This window comes from Chaetura pelagica, unplaced genomic scaffold (genome assembly GCF_000747805.2).
Source record: "Chaetura pelagica isolate M959 unplaced genomic scaffold, ChaPel_1.0 scaffold88, whole genome shotgun sequence".
NCBI classification, from domain to species: domain Eukaryota; kingdom Metazoa; phylum Chordata; class Aves; order Apodiformes; family Apodidae; genus Chaetura; species Chaetura pelagica.
The window spans coordinates 1,745,110-1,765,569 of NW_009954313.1; the positions used below are offsets into that span (position 1 = coordinate 1,745,110).

Consider the following 20,460-nt stretch of genomic DNA (forward strand, 5'->3'; position numbering starts at 1 on the left):
AATCATAAAAAAAAGTAAATTAAAAAAATAGCTAAATGCCTTCCCATATCGAGTTTCCAGGCAAAAAGGAGCAAGAAATGTGTAATCACTGCAAAGTGACATCTTCTCTACAAAGTGTCACAGCATCACTGCTAGGTACACCTTCCTGATCATTAAGGAAATAGAATTCTACATACTCTGGCTTCCCTTAAAATACTCCTGCTGATGATTTTAAATGATGTTTAGAAGAAATATCTTTTTGGATCATATTAATCATCTGTCCCACATTTTTGCTAGACATTGACCCAAATTAAAATTGCTAGAATGGATCATCAATCCTTCTTTTCTCAATAGTAATCTACTATAATGACCAGTACCACCATGCTGTATACTACTTACCAGAAGCTTGTCCTCTAAGCTTCTCTGGCTTAAGAGATAAATAACTTTGGACATTCACTACCCCATGAGCAAGGAACACAGAAATATAAAAGCTGCAAAGAAACAAGTAAACTCTACTATAAGGATATCAGGAGGAGAAAAAGACCAAATAATTAAAATTAAACAAAGGTCAGTAACTTGGCAGGCTATTTAACAATCAGGAAATGTTTATAGAGAAAACATGGAAAATTAATTTAACAATCCTTAAAAAAAAAAATCTGCTAGTCATCTGTGAGTTCATGGGTTTGGTTTTTATGTCCTTCCATCTGTAAGAACTTTAGAGACAAAACTGAAAGAAAAGAACAAAGTCTAATATATTAAAATACTTTTTCTATCTAGGGCATACAAATTCTGTCTACATACAGCCAGTGTAGGCCAGTGACTGTTAAGTGCAAACACTTCGTAAAAGTTCACTCTGATTAATCAAGAACACAATTTAACTGTCAGAACTAAGACTACTGTGAATTTACAAAAACAAGTCATTAAGAATTGCCTTCAGTTCCCAAATCATAAATCCCTAAAACATTTCAACTGGCAAATTCCAGTATGTAATTTTAACTCTTTAGATATGTTCAGTAAACAAACACAAACCACAAAGGGACTAAAAAAGCCTCCAGTGAACTTTATGTACTTTAGTCTATGAAACAAATCTCTCAGAAGCCTAATAAACTCACAAGTAACAAAGACTTGTGAATTGTAAAGCCATGCCTCTAGGGATTAAACTTCACCAAAAATTGAACTCCTGTTATATGGCATAGTCAATGTGACACTTTCCAGCATGATTATCAGCCATATGGGAAGTCCATCAACCACCATAACAGTTTATTACAGAACAGGCCAAACACCAATGAGAATAAGTCCTAAGTAAATCAAAATACCGCTTTCAGAACTTGGTATTATTCCTTTAGTATGATTTTCAGTAAGGTACACTAACAACTGCTGTTTTTTCTTTGCAGATTGTGAATATTTCAGAAGCTGTTAGCATGTAATTTAGAACAAAACTTCACTTAAAAACATGCAACAGACTTCAAGCAAATGTAAATGTACTGAACTTGTATTCCTCATAATGTAGATGCACTGTTTTCATTAGGCATACAAACCTATGTTTTAAAAAATTATTCATTTCAATAAAACATTGTACCTAAAAACCATTTTTACACACTAATTTAAGTAATATAATAGCTTTGCCTCCTGTCTCCAAACAGGTATCTTAAAAATATTAAGTAGTGCATTCCCTTCCCTTGTATAGTTTGGTAGCCAAGACAGTCGCATAAGAAAAATGGAGGGAGTGCGCAAGAATAGTAGGAACAGTGCATACTGCCATGGACAAGTTATCTGGTTTGATGCATTATTTATTACTTCCAGCAACACATTTTTTTTTGTCTAAAACTTAGTCATTGCATTCAAACTCCCATAAAAATGTTCCTCAGGCCAACTATGTAATGCTATATCCCAGAATAGTCAAAAGATCCAAAGTCATCACATTTGAAATCTAAAGTTTTGCAAGAACCCTCTAAGATAAGCCACATAAATGGAGAGTGAAATTGCAGTAATAAGCTTCCTTTTTCTTACACCTACCACCTCAAATACCGATCTTGCCTATATTCAATCCACGAGCGTTTCCCTTTGTTACTGAAAATTACTTACTTCTCTAGTACTTAATAAGAACATGAGGCAACCTGGCTCCAGTGCCATCACAGGTTTTCCAGATCTTGAATTGCAAAATAAACTACAATCATAAATATGGTTTAAACTTATTTAAATGAGTGCAGCAAAACTAGAACTTTAAGGAAAGGTTAATGAGAAGCAGCTTCAGTTGAGTGTCCCTTGGATTGTTACCCATGTGGCTTGCAGGCAAAGAGCTGTCTGATATGGAAAAATCTGTTGAAGGAGGAGGATGAATTCTTGCCTCAGGATGCTTGAGATACTGAAATAGACTACAAAACTATTTGAAAAAAAATAAAAATCTTCAAAGTCTTTCAAAAAGTTCTGACAGGCTTGGAAGGGAAATAGGGAACTTTAAAGTGCTTCTTTTAACTCTTTGTTTCATGGAATAAATGATCACCTGGATCTCATTTTAGAAATACCATTGCTTTTAACACATAAACATGTAATTTGTATCTCTTGATTAGCCAAAAAAAAAAAAAAAAAAAATCAGATTCCCTAAAACACCTTTGATTTGAAAGCATCATGTATTCTTATCTCAGAAAGCATCTCTTAAGTCTAAAATATTCCAAAGGTAGCAACAATATAAAAAGCAGAACAAAATAAAATAACTGTGACCTATATGTGCAAAATAGTCCTAAAAGCAACTGGGATATATTGAATCAATCTTGACAACAATTTCAAATCAAATAACTCCAAATCTATTAGAGCATTTATTCCATGGTTATTATATTAATCAGTTCTGTTAGCAATTACAAACAATTCTAATATGGACCCAAAGTTACAAACTTTTAAATTGGTTAAAAAATACTGACATAATTTAATGCTGTTGACACAGTGTCAGCCAAACAATACGCAACTCATTTGTATTTGTGCCAGAAACCCTATGTTATGTTGGAAAGTAGGTGAAAAACAAAACCTGACTTGCAAATAATTAATGCCACAAAGAAAATGTGAGTATTAGCTCTATGAGACAATTTTGAAATCCTAGTTCTTCAGGAAAGCAAGTTTCAATAATATATTTTGAAGAGGATAAGACGTTGTGATAAACAAGTCCTCTGCAGAAATACAGCATCAAGATCTTTTTTCCCCCCCCCAGTGAAACACAAAAACAGTGGAAATTTTCATCCTTCCATGTTCTTTATTCATGAGCAGTTTGTTTAAAAATTTTCTATTCTACATCTGGCCATATGTATTGTGATGTCAATTCTCAAAGCCACATACTAGATTTACTTGTGATTTCTTATCATACTCAAATGGTGTGAGAAGCCCATTATGTTCAGTGTCACTTATGTTTTTGCCAAATAAAATAACATCTCAATCCCAAAAATGTATCATTTCCTTTTTGGAAAATATTATCACGACTAGCAAACATAAAGAAATATGGCACAGTAAGAAAAATTTCATCCTCATGTCAATATTCTTTCCATAATTCAGACAAACTCTCTATTTCTCATGTGAACATTCTGTACTCTATACATAAATAACTCAATATAGTAACTTTAGTAATAGTTACATAAAAGCAGGCCTCTCAAAAGAAGTAAAAGCACTGAAGATCAAATTCTCAGCTGACATAAATTACCTCGGAAAAGACAGCAACATAAAGGTAAGGTTTTAAATATTACAAAGCCATGCTTCCTGAATTCTGCTTCTCTTCCCCCCACAAAAAAACCCCAACAAAACAGCACCACAAAAACATGTACAGTATATTATGAGTTATTTTGTGCCTTATAAATGAAGGTAGCAAAACTCTTCTCAACAACCATTTAAGGGACAGCCTTATCCCTGATTAGCAGATGTTGGGCTTTCCAAATTTTTTCTCAGCATTCTAAAAATCTAGGAAATTTTTCCAAAGTCCGAAGCCCTGAATGCAAACAAGGGGCAAGTATGAATCTAGGTATCTTTTTACTCAGGTTTATTAATTTTACTGTCGAGCTTCACTGGGAGTTGTCTTTATACACAATCTATTAAAAGACACTTGCTTAGGAAAAAATTACCCTATGAATAGGATCAACTAGAAAGTTAAAGGGCTACATGTCTTCCATTATCGGGTGAGAGCAAGCTGCACTTGTAAAATACATTCATTTATTTTGATCTAGCTTTATTGATTTGCCTACATGTTTTAAACTAACTCCCTCCATCTCAGACTCTTCAAGGATTCTGTAATTGAATCCTCTATCTCCTACTGTGCACGCACTTCTAGTTTTTATTACAGTGGTCTTTCCACATTCATTCGACAGCAAGTCACACTTCAGCTAGAGGACCACTTTCTGACCTACTACAACTTACATTTAAGAAAAAATACTTTTATGAGGAAGAGAGCATTATCCACAAGCCTACAGAATGCAGTTTATTACTTACTACAGCATTCTGTGAGCAGTTTCACACTTCGGAAGAACAGTATAAGTCTGTTCACGGCTAACCACTACCTTTTTAAGTAAATACCATGACATGCACAAACAGTCTAGCTGGCAGTTTCACAATGAGATACCACAAATGAAGTACTTTTCTTCTTTCAAGTACTTCCTGCTTAACGAGTATTTCAACTTATGAGAAGTACAGGTTTGTGAGACTGTGGGTCAGTTATTTCTCATTCTTGCATTTCACAATTGGGTAAAAAAAATAAACCAACCTGTAAAAAAACAACCACCACACACACACAAAAAAACTACACACAAAACCAACCACCTTCCTGTTAACATACATAATGCTTTGCCCTTTTTTGTTTCACAGTGAACACAATGCTTGATGAAAAAATGGAAGTACCAACAACTTACATCCTCATATATTATCAGAATAATAAAATAATGACAAGGGTTATCACTCCCTGCCCCCACATCCACACACTTTCCCCCTCCCCTTGATGTGTTTTGGGTGAACCAAAAGGAAGCCCCTCTCATCATAACCAGTCAAACTGGTCTTGATACTCACAAAGCCTTTGCAGCTAATAAGAAATTTACCTGAAAACAAGGAACAGTTTCTCACATATGCAGCATCAAGAACATAAGCAACATCAGAGTTGCCTAAAGTCCCAAAAAGGATAAAAATTGTACCCCCCTTTACTTTTACATTCTGACCTGCCACCTTCTTTTACTACCTGTATATATTTACACTGATATCTACTTTTACTTCTACAGAAAACTCAACACAACCATGCACTAAGCTTGGTTAGGACCTCTGGGTTGTATCTACTGCCAACTGAAGTAATTATTGCAAACATGTATTTCATTAATTATTTTAACAGCATACAAGTTTTCAGTATACATCCCTAATATAGCTTAGAAATACAACATTTTCTTTTGGGATCTTGCACAAAATAATTTTTCAATACCATGAGATGCCCAGACTTGGCTTATGTGCTTGGGGTTAAGTCTTTATACACTGTGATTTGGAAGAAACAGTAAAGTGCTGAGGGGTTTTGGATTCTTTACTTAATAGACAAAATCAACTTATTTCTGATCTAAACATAGATTTGGAAATCAGGCTTAGAAAAAACACAGTTAAAGTACTGGCCAAATTTTTATATAGTACGGTAGAACAGAAACCAGCATTTACAATACATTTAAAAATAAATTAAATATTAAATTAAATTTATTACATTTACTGTGCATAAAAAACAAAGTGAGTTTCAATTGAAAAATTATCTACTTTGTCTCAACTGCTATGAACAACAGTAGAAGAAAATTTATTTATTTACATGGGGGTAACCTGTTTGAAAGTTTCTATTGCATTACTCAAATCCAGTTTAAAACCCTATCAGTTTTAGTGACTATTTACTTAGCATGCTAGGTAGAATTCAATAGTAAAATACTGAAAATTCAAGTCATATAACAACAATTAGGGTCTACTAGCAATATAATTATAAAAATGTATCATTTAGAACATCAGAGGTAAACATGCAGATGTATCCAACTGAAAAGCAAAATTAATTCTCATACCAGAAAAATTCCTTTTTGTCCTATATAACTGTTGCACCTGAGCTAGAAGCACAACCATTTGGAGTTTCCCTAAATCAGAAAATGGCATCAGCATTACTGTGATCTTGAGTGGAAGTAAGGAGTTACCACCCACTAACTTCTCGGCCAGTATGTATAACACCTTTTAGGGGAAACCCTACTGTGTGGTGGAAGAGATAATCAATATTCACAACAACAATGAAAACAACAAACATTGTGATAAATGCCTTTTTTCTCTGTAGAACCACAGCCATTAGGCAACATGCTGTCTTGCCATCCAGGGTAAGCAAAGCAAATAACCCCTACAGATCAGGAAACACTGCCACAAAAGGAAAGACTCACTCCTATACAGCTACCACACTTTGCTAATTATTCTTTTCATCAGAATAAATCCATCAGCTGCTGCTTTTGGAGACATCCATGCTTATTATATTAGCATCATATAGTCAGAAGTTACTGCTCTAGGTAAGAAGAAAAGTTAGGGAAAGTGGAAAACTGTGGGATAAAATATGGTTAAATATCAAGGACAAGCATTTATTCCCAGTTTGTTCATCAGCTGTTGATGACCTGAGCAAAGTCCCAAACAGGATGAATTTTAAAACAGATTTAAAACCCCTTACCTGTTTTACAAGGATACACTGGAAAGTGACATTTTCCTATGAAACAGTTAAGTAGCTTCACCAGAAGAAGGCACTGTTAAATCCATAACACAAATACATAAAACATCTTACCCTCTCCAGGACTGACGGCAGGTGGTAGATTGGCCCAGTCTATGGTCCAGCTGGGGCATGGATGAGGAGAAAACTTTGCTTCAATACCATTTTCCTGTGTGAAATAGAGTGTGAAAATTAAGAACCTGATCCTTTACCAATGGAATTTGGTAGCAAAATTCCCACTGGATCTAATGGCTACAAATCAACCTGTGAAACATTCAGCCTAACTGAAACTACACAGGCAGATGACCCTACATTATGGGATTCAAATTAAGTATTTATCTTATTTTCACAAAAAACCTGTTAATTTTCTTTAGGAAACACCATCAGCCTTTATGAAAAAAAAACAACAGAGAGTTATGGAACATGATGGACAGTTTTCTTTAACAAAGGGTTCCTAGATGTTCAAAGCTCTAATCAAACAGTGAAAAAAACAACAGAAATCATAGAATAATAAAGCAAAACATAAAAGCAATGGGGTTTGGTCATTATTTATATGAATATGCTTAAAAGAGGAAGACAACATTGTAATTCAAACAAAATTTACTTTGATTATTCAGAATTATTGATAGGGCTTCTAGCAATTCTATCTTTGCTCAATTCCTGAATTGGGCAAATAAAAGAACAAAAACCTAAAACCACTTCCAAGTCAGTATGTATCAGACAGAAGATGGGCAAAATGTATGAAACTGTTCAAGGTGTCAGATTTTGCTTCTACCATTCAAATACATTTCAGCTATTCCAAATCAAGCAGAATATTACTATTAAAATTAACTCATTGAAAATTTTAAATTACCATTAACTTAGTCATAGTTGGCCTTGGACCACCTATAAAATTACTGTCTTCATTCTCCTCTTCTAGTTCATCAGGAACTGAAGAGAGGTCTTGGGGCTGTTCCTCTGGAGCAGACATCAACTCTGGAAGCTGAAGAAACTCCATGTTGCATTTGCCAGCAGCTTTCTTTACACCAGGTACTTCTTGAACTCTTTGATACCAACTGGATATCAGAGGCAAATTTACCAGAATTTTGCCTTTTTTTTTGCTGGAAACCTAGAAAAATAAATAGAAAGGTTACTTGCAACTGTAAATTTATACCTACAAGAAGGCAAAAACTACAGAAGTGAGCTCAGCCCCATGCCAAGCATGCTTACTCATAGCATGATGCTAATGCAAAATGCTAGCTAATGAACAGCTTGGGCTTTCAGGTAGAATTGCCAGTTGGCCTTTTAGATTTGATCTGCAGCTATGATTTGCATAATAGGATGAAAAGATTTACATGATCAATTTTAATCCTAATTTCAGTCAGTAACAGGAAAACACAATTTACATAATATTCTTAGTTATCTGCTATATCCTAATAAGGGAATGATTAATTTTGGTTGGCAGTCACAATAGCAAGCAAACAACCAACCCAAACCAAAACCCCAGTAATTTTTAATGAATAGCAGACTCTTAAGCAAGACATCATAGTATCCAAATGCGCTTCCTTTCCACGGACACCCTGAAACCCTTAAAAGCTCATCCACAGACAGCTGTTTTGCCAGCAACGGCAAGCCTGAAGTACCTTTGACTATGTGATAGCAGCAAAACAGGAACATGTTGTCCCTAGTCTTTACTCAAGTCTTTGCACTAGACCTGAGATTTTTTTTAAAGTAGCACTGAATGAAAAACTATTTTTTTAATAATGTATTTAGTCAAAACATTTTTACCATTTTAACTTCCTTTTTTTACACAAAACATGGCAATTAATGTAGTATTTCTTTTCTGAATTAAGTATATATGATGGTGAGTTTAAGTGGCCTTCAATAGCCATTAGAATTTTAAAATAAATTATTATTTAAACAATAAATTCTTAAGCACATCGTACAAAAAAGATACCAAATCACATTTTACATGAAAACCAGCTGATTTTAAAAAGCTGAACTGAAGTAATTTTTGTTTGGGTTCCCAAAAGGTTTATAATAGTGAAGATCATCCTCTTACAAGAGCAGCTGTGAAGTTTCCACCTGATGACATTCAAAACCTGACTGGGCACAATCCTGGACAACCCTGCTCTAAGCAGGGAGGTTAGACAATCTCCAGAGGTGCCCTCCAACCTCCACTATTCCAGCCTCACCTATTCTGTGATGCTGTGCCCGTCCAAAGCAGAAAATTCAAAATCTTGATTATGATGTTGAAAAAGACAGGTCAGCATAACCACCAGGGGTGTTTACTGAGCTTATCTTGGTGTGAAAAGAGTTGAACGCTAACTATTCTTTAACCATTCTGTCTTTAGCCTTGAGCAGTAAGTAAAACAGAAAATAGAAAATAATACAAAACCATGACTAAACTTACTGTGAACTTACTTCATTAACATACTAACATAACATACCCTCTCTTAGACTGGAAGGACCCTCTGTTCACAGAAGGCCCCACCCTCTGAGCGTGCTAAGTGAAAAAGAGAAGTGCTGCCACTTTAAGTGGAAGCCAAGAACTAGTTAACCAAACAGGTAGACAAATTATAGTGGTATACTTAGAAATCAGGTAATTTTGCTTTTTGGGTGTACAAAAGAAACCCTGTGTTATGGGGAAAGTGGGCGAGGTTTGAGGATTTACTACCCAGCACCCCTTCCAGTGCAGAACTGGAATAAATACCTTGACAATGTGTGCAGACTGGATTAATGTACACCAGGTAAATGGACCCCCTTTTGGGACAACAACTACAAGAAAGGGTCCTGAAAAGAGTGCTCTTCCATATATCTGTCCTCAGTATGGAAACAGGAATTGGTAAAGAACACTTGAAATGACAAAAATTCAAGCCACTTTCATGCATGCTGTGTTAATAATGTTCTTAGGTTAATCAAAAGTATAATTATAACAGCTAAAGGAGCAAAAGGAGGATGAACTGCGGATTTTTAGTATCTAATTCAATATCCTAATAGTAACACAGTCAGAAAGACATTAATTCAGTTAAGAAAAAAGTATTTTGAAAGCAATTCTAAGAGGCACTGTTATATCTGATAACAAGTGTTCTAAATTGTATTTTTAGAAGTGAATTGTGGTTTCTCCCAGACGGAGAACAGAGCTTCTGTTATTCTTCTATTAATTTTAAACAGTTACAACTAATAGGAATTGTAACAAAGCTAACCTCAGAAAGATAACAGAAATTTAATGAGCTAACGAAAAACACCTCTTCAGCTTCATTATCTTATTTTGCTAATTACAGTTACAATCACCTAGTCAGGTCTCCTTGTATTTATTGTATGATACTTTCCAGACACACACCCATGGAAGACTTCATTATTATTCACACCCTAAAGCAAAGTGGAAGTGCAATTCTAATTATTTTTCAAACATGATCCAGGAAGTCCAGTTATATATGTGATAAATAGCATTTTAATACAGAATTAAACTCTGGCACTTCCATCAACAAAAGCAGTTTCAACTCACTGCCTGCAAAAAGCTTTCAGATGCAAGCCATTAGTTTTGGGTAACTGTAGGAATCAAGGTATAATTGCTTAGAAAAGTGATCATTCACCAGAAAACAGAAATAAAGCAACGTTATCCCAGAGCTCCTTTTAATTTTGGTAAAAATTAAAAAGAAAGCCAGTTTTATAGGACAATCCTTGGTGTGAACTAACAAAAATGTATTATGTGTCATTCATAACCTGCAGACCACTAGGGCTCAAGGATCACACATGCAAAGCAAATAAATACAGCATTCTCAGCTGCTCACAGTACACATACAGAACAATTTCAATATGATTGCCGAAATTAATTATCCATCTGATCCAAGAATCCTCAAATGCCTTGCACCAGAAAATCGAACATTACTGTACAAAGTTATCCTCTTATTTAAAAAGGCCTTGGAAAAATATGTAAGACTGAAATACATTAAAGCTTTTAAAACAATAGGAAAGTATTTTCTCTTACTACATTTTTTTAGCATCATCCATACAGAACCTGCTGTTAATTCCCAATCGCATAATTTGCAAAACAAACAAAGCAGAGATTAATTAATAACAATTTCTGTAAACCAACTCTTCTTTTTAATTCAAAGGTAGTAATTTTAACCTACTTCTGGACTCCCATATTGCTGTCAACATACAGAAATCCACTGAGAATTATTATCTTGGTTAAAGAAGTTATAAATGGACATATATCACATATTAGTGCTAGCTCACAATTATCTTGATTTTAGAGATTGTTTCTCTGAATATGACTGACAGCATCTTCTCCAGGAATTTGTTTTCAAATGCCATATAGCAAATTTGGAAAAACAACTTTCAAAATCATAATGCAAATACCAACTTCACTCAGAGCTCTTCCTGGCAACAGACACTGATTTAGCTATCAATCTCACAGCCTAATTGCAGGAATACTGGTAACAGACAACTTTGTTGTATCATTTTACTGTCATGGATAATACAGACACAGTTATTGTTTCCTTAGTTCTTTTCTGTGTATACATCCTCAAAAAACTTAGTACACAGACTGTACAACGCCACAGAAGTTTTTCCCACTGGAGAATTGGTTTTGAAGCTGAGCTGAAGTCACTTGCACTACTAAGCCCTACCTCTTTCCACATATGAAAAAAACAGTTGAGGGAGAAAAGCAGGTTTGAGGAGGGGATTAAAAAAAAAAAAAAAGGAAATAAAGAACAAACTGCATGGCTTTATTAGGTGCCAAACATTTTTATGTATTTTCCTAATCCAGATGTTGTATTTTTTACAACAGAATCTGCAAAACAATGACACTTAATAAGTAAGTCCTATACAAAAAACTACCACCAACACACACACGCATACAGGATCTCCTTCTCAGGCCTACATCAGTTGAGTTGACACAGGCAATAGCCTGGCAAACTGCATTCTGAAGTGCAGGTACCTCTAAAATCAGCTTTGCCACTTGCAACAGCATTTCTGCAACAACACTGTATTCTGGGGAACAAAGATTTATTCCTCAGTTTTCCACATTCTACATGGTGCCCTAACTGCCAGCTGTGTCAGTGCTTTTCCTGTTATATTTTGATGACACTCTGAAGGTTTCAAATTCCTCCATAAAAAGACTGAGGGACCTTCTCAGATCTCTAAACATATCACAAGATACAAATTAGTCCTATCACTGGAATGAAATTTTGCATAGTGTCCATATTACTTTGCTAGCACACACAGTTTATGTATCTTTGTGCTTGTGCTGTGAAAACCTCCTGATATGAATGAAAAAGACAAGGCAATTGAGAACAGCCCACTGGTGTTTGTCCAGTATCGGGAACATGCTAGGTTGACTGCAAAGAAGAAAAGAGACAAAGATTTGTTTGAATAAATCACACTTTTGGCATTTCCAAAAATTACACACTGAGAGGAAAACATGCAACTCCGCAAAAGGCAAGTGTGGACTTACCTACTTTACGCTTTATGCATATTAGAATGTATTTTAAGTGTCCATTTTAAGTATCTTCCTGGAGGAATTTTCTGGGCAACTTGGTGCCCAAAATATTTCAGCGTAATATTTTAACAATTAACAGCGTTTACTAAGTATTAATATGCTATGTATTTAGAAGGAATTTTGGTGATCTCACCAATCCCTGTTTTTTGATTGTACAAAAACAAAGACAAATTTTATATTTAAGGTTAAGTTCACATTGCAAACAGCACAATATATTTTAAATTAACATATTTAACAATGTTTCAGTTCTTAAAAAAAAATAATACATACACACTACTTAGTATTTGCAGAACTTGCCATCTTACCAAGAACTGATGGATGCATGGCAAAAGCACTACATCTGTCAAGGTAAAATAAAGGCCTTCTGCAAAAACGTGGTCCAGCAGTGGAAGATCAGAGGTTTTTGTTCTCCTGATGCAAGGAGATTCCCTGTTGACTGCATCTGGGACTTCCTGGACAAGTAGCTTGGAGAAAGCTACGCTCAGTTCCAAACTTGGGAGTGGGTGTTCATGCATCTCCACTGTTCTTCCTTCCTCTGTTGCTTCTTTACCAAGCACAGGCACTGCAGCCTTGGCACCTGCTTTCTGTTGTTGAAGTTTTTGCCTTCGAATTTTGTCATCATTATGTACTCGGACAGGTTCTCCAAGCTTCCTTTCCAGTTGTAGAATGTGAGGAGGAACAGCCTGACAGTCCTCAGGAGACGCCGTCAAAAATCCTTCAACAGCCCGAGGTATGCTGATCTCACAAAGTCTGGTCCACTGGCTAACCTGTCAGATAAATTTATGCAATTAATGTCTGTACAGAAAGTGAAACAAAACCCAGGGTACCTTTTTGTACACATTTAAGCAAAGAAATTCCATCCAAAGATGGTAACTCCAGCTTTTAATACATTCTTTGATAACTCCAGAAGCTCAGGTATTTTGTATTATTTTTGCAATAGCAGAATTTGGAAGCTAAATCTTATACATAACAATGAACAGTTATCCAGTATAGCATATTTTTATTCCTTATTATTGGCACAAGATTAGGGTGGCTGCATAATTCATGAGAAGCAAAGCTGTGATCAATTTATGTATGTCACCTCTACCAAGTGATGGCAATAAAACCAGAACCAAACAGATTTTGAGCATATTTTTTTACAGTGTTTTTCTAGCATCCAACATAAAGAAACTTTCGTCTAACAAGCAACACCTTTAAAAAAGTGGGTTTTTTACAAATTATTATTTTTGTGCTCTTTTTCTTATTATCTGTACTTAAACATTTTCAAACTTTTAAACTCTTGTCCTTTCTTACTCAGTTGACTCACTTTGCAGCCATCTGAAACATAGAATCAAGTTTTCCAGCAGTTCCAAGAAGAGATTAGAACAAGAGGTTTCTGAAAGACATCAGGGACAATTCCTTTATGCTAGGGCTAGATGGACTAACACAAGGATGTGCTTCCCCTGTTCTGCTACTCACAGTGATAAATTCGTTGGGAGTACAGTTAATCAATGGCAACCACGGATGTAGCAATCATGAAATAATGGAGCTCAACCTCCTGAAGGCAGTGAGGAATGCAACTCTAGAGGGAGGAACTGTCACATGAGCAAACTACTATGTAATACATGGGCTGAAATTATCAACTCAAAGGGTAGTAATGGTTAACGGTTCATACTCCAGCTGAAGGTCAGCTAGAAGCAGAGCACTCCTACACAGACTAGAGACCAGGCTGACAGGAGCTTCCTGGAACTCAGTAAAACATCCCACACATATAGCATGGCCTAAACCCCTGTAGTGGTACAGGCTAGGGACTGGCTACCTGGCCAAGTATCGGATGCCCTGGTGAGCTAAATATAAGCCAGAAGCACATCTTGGCAGTGATGAAGGCCAATAGTATATGATGGCTCTTGAAATAAAAATTAATAATAAAATTGGTATTAGTTTACTTCAAACTGTAGGAGCTGCACTTTATAACTCATTGAAACTACACTGCTAGACATGAAACAAAGATCTGATCCATTTTTTAAATCTTAGGGTTCTTTTTGTGCTGTTAAAAAGTAGTATGTTTAAAAATAATTACTTTTTTATCTTTATGCCAAAATACAGATAATTTTCCATTGAGGAAATTTAATTTTCTAAGCAAATTAACTTACTAAAATAATTTTCTTTACATCAATATTAAGAGTCTACTTCAGACTATTTAACTGTCATAAAAAATCCTATTAATGTATCTGAGAGAAAGAGATGCACTCACTTCAGCACAGGCTTTTAAGCAGGTCTTCTTAAAGCCTAAGAGTTCCAAAACATCCTTTCTAGATGGATCTGCCTCATATGTCTTCTGTATTATATGCCTTAAGACAACAGAAAGCCCAGCTCGACAGAACTTGCCATCTTTCACAACAACAGCAGGTAAACAGCAGCTCTGAACAACCACTGGAAGCTGACATCTGGAGATTACATGGGCCTCAAGATCACCAAGGAGGTTTTTTGTCATAAACTGATCATCCACATTTTCACCAGTTGGCACTAAGAAAACTTTGAATAATTTGCAGTCACAGTAGGATAGCAAGAACAGTGAAATAGATGTATGAAGAGGAAAGATACTATCTTTGTCCTGATGAGAAAAACCCAAATACAAATGCTCCTCAGCAACACTTTCTTTCATCTTCCTCCTGAGCTGAAGCTCCTGAAATAGAAATCAGAACACAACATTGATAAAAGAATACAAAACAGAAAAAAACAGCATCTGAAACACTGGTTCTTTCACTCCCTGGTAAAACTGATTTTACTATAAGACATTGTTAAAGACATCCTGCCTGAAAAAGTGGACTGCAGGCACTTCTTGAGAGTAGAGAATAATTTCATATATACACTGTCTCTTCACATATAAATCACTGTTAGAGTAATGATCTGTGTATTTTTTTTTACATTTTAATGTATTTCTGACATTTAACAAAACACATAAAACTAAAATAAAGTATTTAATTTTATCTTAAAGCAAGGTGTGTTTTCTTTCAAATCAAATCTTTCGGAATATTAACCATATGTTATTGAAAAAAGTTTCTGAGCACATAACTACAACAGCCAGTTTTCTAATACATACATTTATCTTTCTGTAATTATTTATTTTATATATATTTATGGTGTTTAGGCCATAATATTGGTTTCTGCCTTAAAATTAGTCTAGAGCCTGGTAAGATACTAACTGAAGGCCAAGAGGACATATGACAAGAAAAAACATGTTCATTTCAAGAATGCTACATGAACACCTCAAACACAAATCTAATGTAAGTAACAGTAACATAGATGAAATTAATGTCTTCTCATTAAAAAAATATATCTTATTAAACTATTCCATATCAATGTCATATGAAACAATAATTAATATTTTTTTTTGCTCCACACTCAAAATTATCCATTAACTTAAACACCACAACTCGAATTTAAAAGCTTTAGACACTAGATGGCACTCTTAAAACAATCATTATAGAAGAAAGTTTTATTATAGGAAGAAATCTCAATGTTGCTAGGAAAGACAGGATATTTTAAATACACATAAATCTGTAAGTCACAAGTGACATTGCACCAGTGTTTCAAATAACTATCTAGATTAATAAGGTCTCTGTTCATCTACATGAATATAATGTATTTTTTTTTTAAGTGAAAAAGTTTTTAATTTTCTATTTCTAGAATACTGAATTATTTTTCCATGTAGATGTGTACATCAAATTTACTGTTTTATATTACCTACCACTGGGCCACTGTCCAAAATCAGGCAGTGGAAGAACAGAATCAAGCTCACCTGCCACTTAGTAAAGGTCATAACACTGATCGTTACAGTGAAGTATTTTTAAACCCCATCTTTTCCTGGCCACTCCAGCCACTCAAAATTATACATTCACCTTACAAATAACTTCACTGATTTTTTTTCTTCTGGTTGACAGTGCTATTTTGGTCATCATCATACTGTATAAAACTTCTAAACATTTTGGTAGATTCTGAAGAGGTTTCTATTTCCAAAGTATATTATGCTGTAGTTACCATCTGTTAATCACCTTCTCTTATAAATTATTCCAAATCCATCACTCAGGACTGCACAAGTAAAACACTAACCTTTTCACCACACAGGTACTCTCAATAGGTACACTGACCCTTGCCCACTTTATTCTAGAGCAGTACCTCTGAAGCACTGATTCCCCACAGAGGATAATAACTCATCAGACTAAAAATAAAAATACTTGAAAGATGCCCAAATAGAGGTACTCCTTAATCAGCCTGCTGATTAAAATGGTCTGCTATGAAAACTGGCAGATGAAAGGGTGAACACTGTCAATGTGAATTCTCCTCCAGTATGTTGGATAAAATTACTTCTACCCCATAGCAATGAGTAATAAGACAGCAGCCGTCAGTCAGTCCTAGAGAAAGTAACTGAATGGAAATAATGACTTGATAGTTACTGGTCTACTCCTTATTCAACCCAGTGAATGCTGCAGCTGACACTGTCCTATTAATCCACCTGTATTCTTGAAGTTTGAAATTTGACTTGAAATTTGTCTGGTCAAATTCAACTATTCTTATCCTCAGGTACATACATTACACACAGAAATCATGCAAACCAGATAAACCAAGACTAGGATAAGCCACCCAGTTCATTCTATTGACAGTGTCAGAAAATGGGAATATGCATGTAGCCTGCTTCATTTAGTTCATGGTATCTTAAGTCACTTCCCTCAACCATTTTAGGCGAGATTCCAGATTTTGTAATGAAGCCAAGGTTATACTCAGGAAAGGTCTGTTCTTCTAAATGCCTTTAAGAGAGAACCCCTGGGAGACAGGTGCACCAGACAGCTTGAGGATGGTTACTAACTTCAAAACTCAAAGTAATTTTTTGTAAACATACACAATAATTTACCACTACTTAGCTGCAAAGTGGTGAACTATATCAGAGACAAAATTATTTCTCTCAACCTAAATGAACTTCTGTAAATACAGAAAGAACAGGGAAACTGTGACATTCATGATCTACTTATACAGCAGCACTGTGCTCAAGCTGTAAAATCAGAACATTTTGTAGAATGTTCGGGAAGGAAGAGGAGGAAGGAAAGGCCAATAATTTTCTTCCCCCTCAGCCACAGAAGTAAATTAAGGTATTTCAGCATGTAGTTGCAAAAGTAACATGTAAAGGACATGGCAGAAATGTGCAACTGCAAGTGAAAGGGAGCCCTATAGCAGCAGGTGCTTAGGGGCAGGATTTAATGGTGGATTTGGCAGTGCTAGGTTAACAGCTAGACTTGATGATCTTAAAGGTCTTTTCCAACCAAAAGGGTTCTGTGATTATATCAAAAACCTTTTTGCCACAAAAAACCAAACAACACCACCACCACCCAAAAGAACAAACCAAAACCTAAACCAACCCAACAAAAAAAAAACACCAACCAACCATCTTTCAGTGGTGACCTCAAAAGTTTATATAGAAAATTTTCTTCTTCAGCCTCAGACAGCAACCAACATAAAGGCACCTGCAATGTTCAACAGGCCTGTATCTTTAATTACAGGGTAACCATTCAAATAGGATTTTCCTCTTTTCTCATTCAACATTTGTTTCTAGAATTACTAGGATGTGAGCACCACTAGCAAAATATTGTAACTGAGATTTTAGAGACTGATAAAATGCAGGTGAGCTACTACTAGAAACAAGACTTTTGTCCTGGACACAAGCTTTGCCATTACACACCTAACTGCAAGAACTGCATTCAATACTCCTTTCAGAAAGAACTAGAATTGACATTTGACCTAATTCACACTGGCAATTCAACTCCATGCATGCCACAGATCCCTATCTCACATTTGACTAGATTGCCATAATAATTCTTCACAACTGGAAGCATTAAATCTTCCTCTTCTGCCCCTCTACTCTGCTCTCATGGGAGTTTCCTGCTCATGGAAACTGTGGATGCCCCCTCCCTGGAAGTGTTCAAGGCCAGGTTGGATGGGGCTTTAAGCAACCTGGTCTCGTGGAAGGTATCCCTGCCCATGCAGGGAGGTTGGAACTAGATAATCTTTAAGGTCCCTTCCAACCCAAACCATTCTATGATTCTATGATTCTTCCTTTGCTGCAAAGATATATGAAAAAATAGTGATCTGACATATTGTTAACTAGTATTTTCCCTTTGCCTTTTATCTGAATTTAAATTTTGCTATTCTACTTCTTTAGAGAGAAGTTAGCAATTTCTCAGCAGGTGGGAAAAGAAGAGGAAATATTAACTCTGGGGATGTTTACAGTGACCTACCTTCAGACTACAAGGCAGAAAGAAGCTAGCAACACAGAACTCCACTCTGGTTTTTGCATTGAGCTTTTCAACCTCAACAGAATTACCCTAATACTTTAATTCCCAGAAAAACTTTTTAAAATACTTTTACCAAAACATGCTTCTGTAATGACTGCAACTCATTACGTATTTATTTCACCACAACAGCAAAGCAGTAAGTCTGGATTTATATTGCTAACTACTGTAAAGGCTTCTGTGTCCCTTCATAACAACACTGGATGACTCTCAGTCTCTCTTCCCTAAAACCTTGCAAGGTGGAAGTTTCCTATGTTCTCATTATACATTTGAAAAAGCTGAAGCACAAGGAGAATGTTTAGCTTATCATCACAAAGGAAGTCTATCCTAGACCAATCCTAAAAAACAAGACATTTTTTAAGGATTTTGCTCTCTGGTTGGTTCTAGGGTTATTTTTAAGTGCAGGCTATGAATATAATGTAAATGTATGACCAGGCTAATTTTGTTCCCTAGTTTCTCACAGAAGAGAAACTAAAATAAACCTATCAGGAGTTCTGTCTATTCATGATTTTGTCTGTGTTTCCTTATTGTTGCCTGAGAGAAAATAAGGTCTTCTTGCACTGTCACTTCAACTGGACTGTGTGTAGACTCAATCATACACTGCCATATCCCATCCCTCTCCCATTTCAGAGAACTCCTCCAAACATCTTGTCTCTAAGCACAGATATTTATAAAAATTAATTTACTTTTTTTTTTTTTTTATTGCTTTGTTTCTAAGGTAGTGTTTTTCTGCATATTTTGGCTCTGCAGAGTACATCCTCCTCGTGGATTTATGCACAGCCTTTCCTCTGAAAGGCTTAACAGACTACCTGGTTGCCTGTTCTCACATAACTACTACCCTTCCACTAAATGTGATAAATTTATGACCCTTGGTAGATTACTAAGACAAAAGCAAACACAGACATACACAAAACAAAACATGGAACATAGAACTAACAAATAAAAAAGTAAAACATGATCTTCCTTTTAGTTCCTAAAAAACAACTGATGCTTTTTTTTTTTTAATTACTACATGGTAAAACAGAACTTTTGTAACAGACATTAACATTTGAGATATTAAACATAACAAGTAAGTTTTAGAAGTAGTCTTCCTTCAGCAAATCATAGAATGTCTTGGGTTGAAAGGAACCTCTCAAGATCATCCAGTCCAGCCCCCCTACAATAAGCAGGGGCAACTCATACTAGAACAGAGTACTCAGAGCCCCATCAAGCCTGACCTTGAATGTGTCCAGGGATGAGGCCTCCACCACCTCTCAAAGCAACCCACTCCAGTGATCCAGCAGCCTCATAGTACAGAACTTTTTCCTAATGTCTGACCTAAATCCACCCTTCTCTAGCTTAAAACCATTACCCTTTGTCCTATCGTTGTGCGGCCTTGTGAACAGCTCTTCACCAGCCTTCTTATATTTTACTAAACAGCAATATTTGTGTTTTAAGGCAGGTAACTTCTGAGGCCCGAGTTTTATTTCTATGCAGAAAACCCATATGCTGTATGAATTTAGGGCCACCACTGCATCCTCAGGTGAATCCAAAGAGAAGCACAAGAGCTCTTCAAGAAGAGCTTCAAACCAGAATTTCAGACACGTGTATCAAAATATATAGTCCAAGAACATAAGACAAAGACTACGAAGAACATAAACTTTATAAATACAGTGCATTAAAGTTCTATTATTGCAAAAATAATGCTCCTGAGATAAAATTCCTTTGCAGACCTACAATACAAAACCCCTGCTCCAAGCTTCTCTTAGCAGTTTGTCAGCCCCGAAAAATAAGGCCCGGCAGTCAACACTGAAACCTTTCCTTTCCCTTCTTTCCTTCTTTCCTTCCTTTCCTTCGTTTTCTCCTTTTCCTTCCTCCTTCCCTTCCTTCCTTCCTTTCCATTTTTGTTTTCCCTAAAGCTTAGCCCTGTCACCAAAGACCAGCTGAACGACACAAAAGCTCCAAGTGTTTTTCCAGCC

General features: G+C 35.7%; 1 protein-coding gene across 1 annotated transcript in view; it reads right to left on the bottom strand.

Moving 5' to 3' along the window:
- The window catches only part of GSTCD (glutathione S-transferase, C-terminal domain containing), a 55,327-nt gene extending 40,488 nt beyond the window's left edge, over positions 1-14,839 (bottom strand). Inside the window, exons 1-5 of the mRNA XM_010004114.1 lie at positions 14,413-14,839; positions 12,485-12,946; positions 9,962-9,967; positions 7,548-7,802; positions 6,770-6,863 (exon numbers count right to left, since the gene is read on the bottom strand). Coding sequence (XP_010002416.1) covers positions 6,770-6,863; positions 7,548-7,802; positions 9,962-9,967; positions 12,485-12,946; positions 14,413-14,823 — 1,228 coding nt within the window. The 5' untranslated portion in view covers positions 14,824-14,839. The remainder of the gene's footprint in view (positions 1-6,769; positions 6,864-7,547; positions 7,803-9,961; positions 9,968-12,484; positions 12,947-14,412) is intronic.
- Between the last annotated feature and the right edge of the window lie 5,621 nt (positions 14,840-20,460).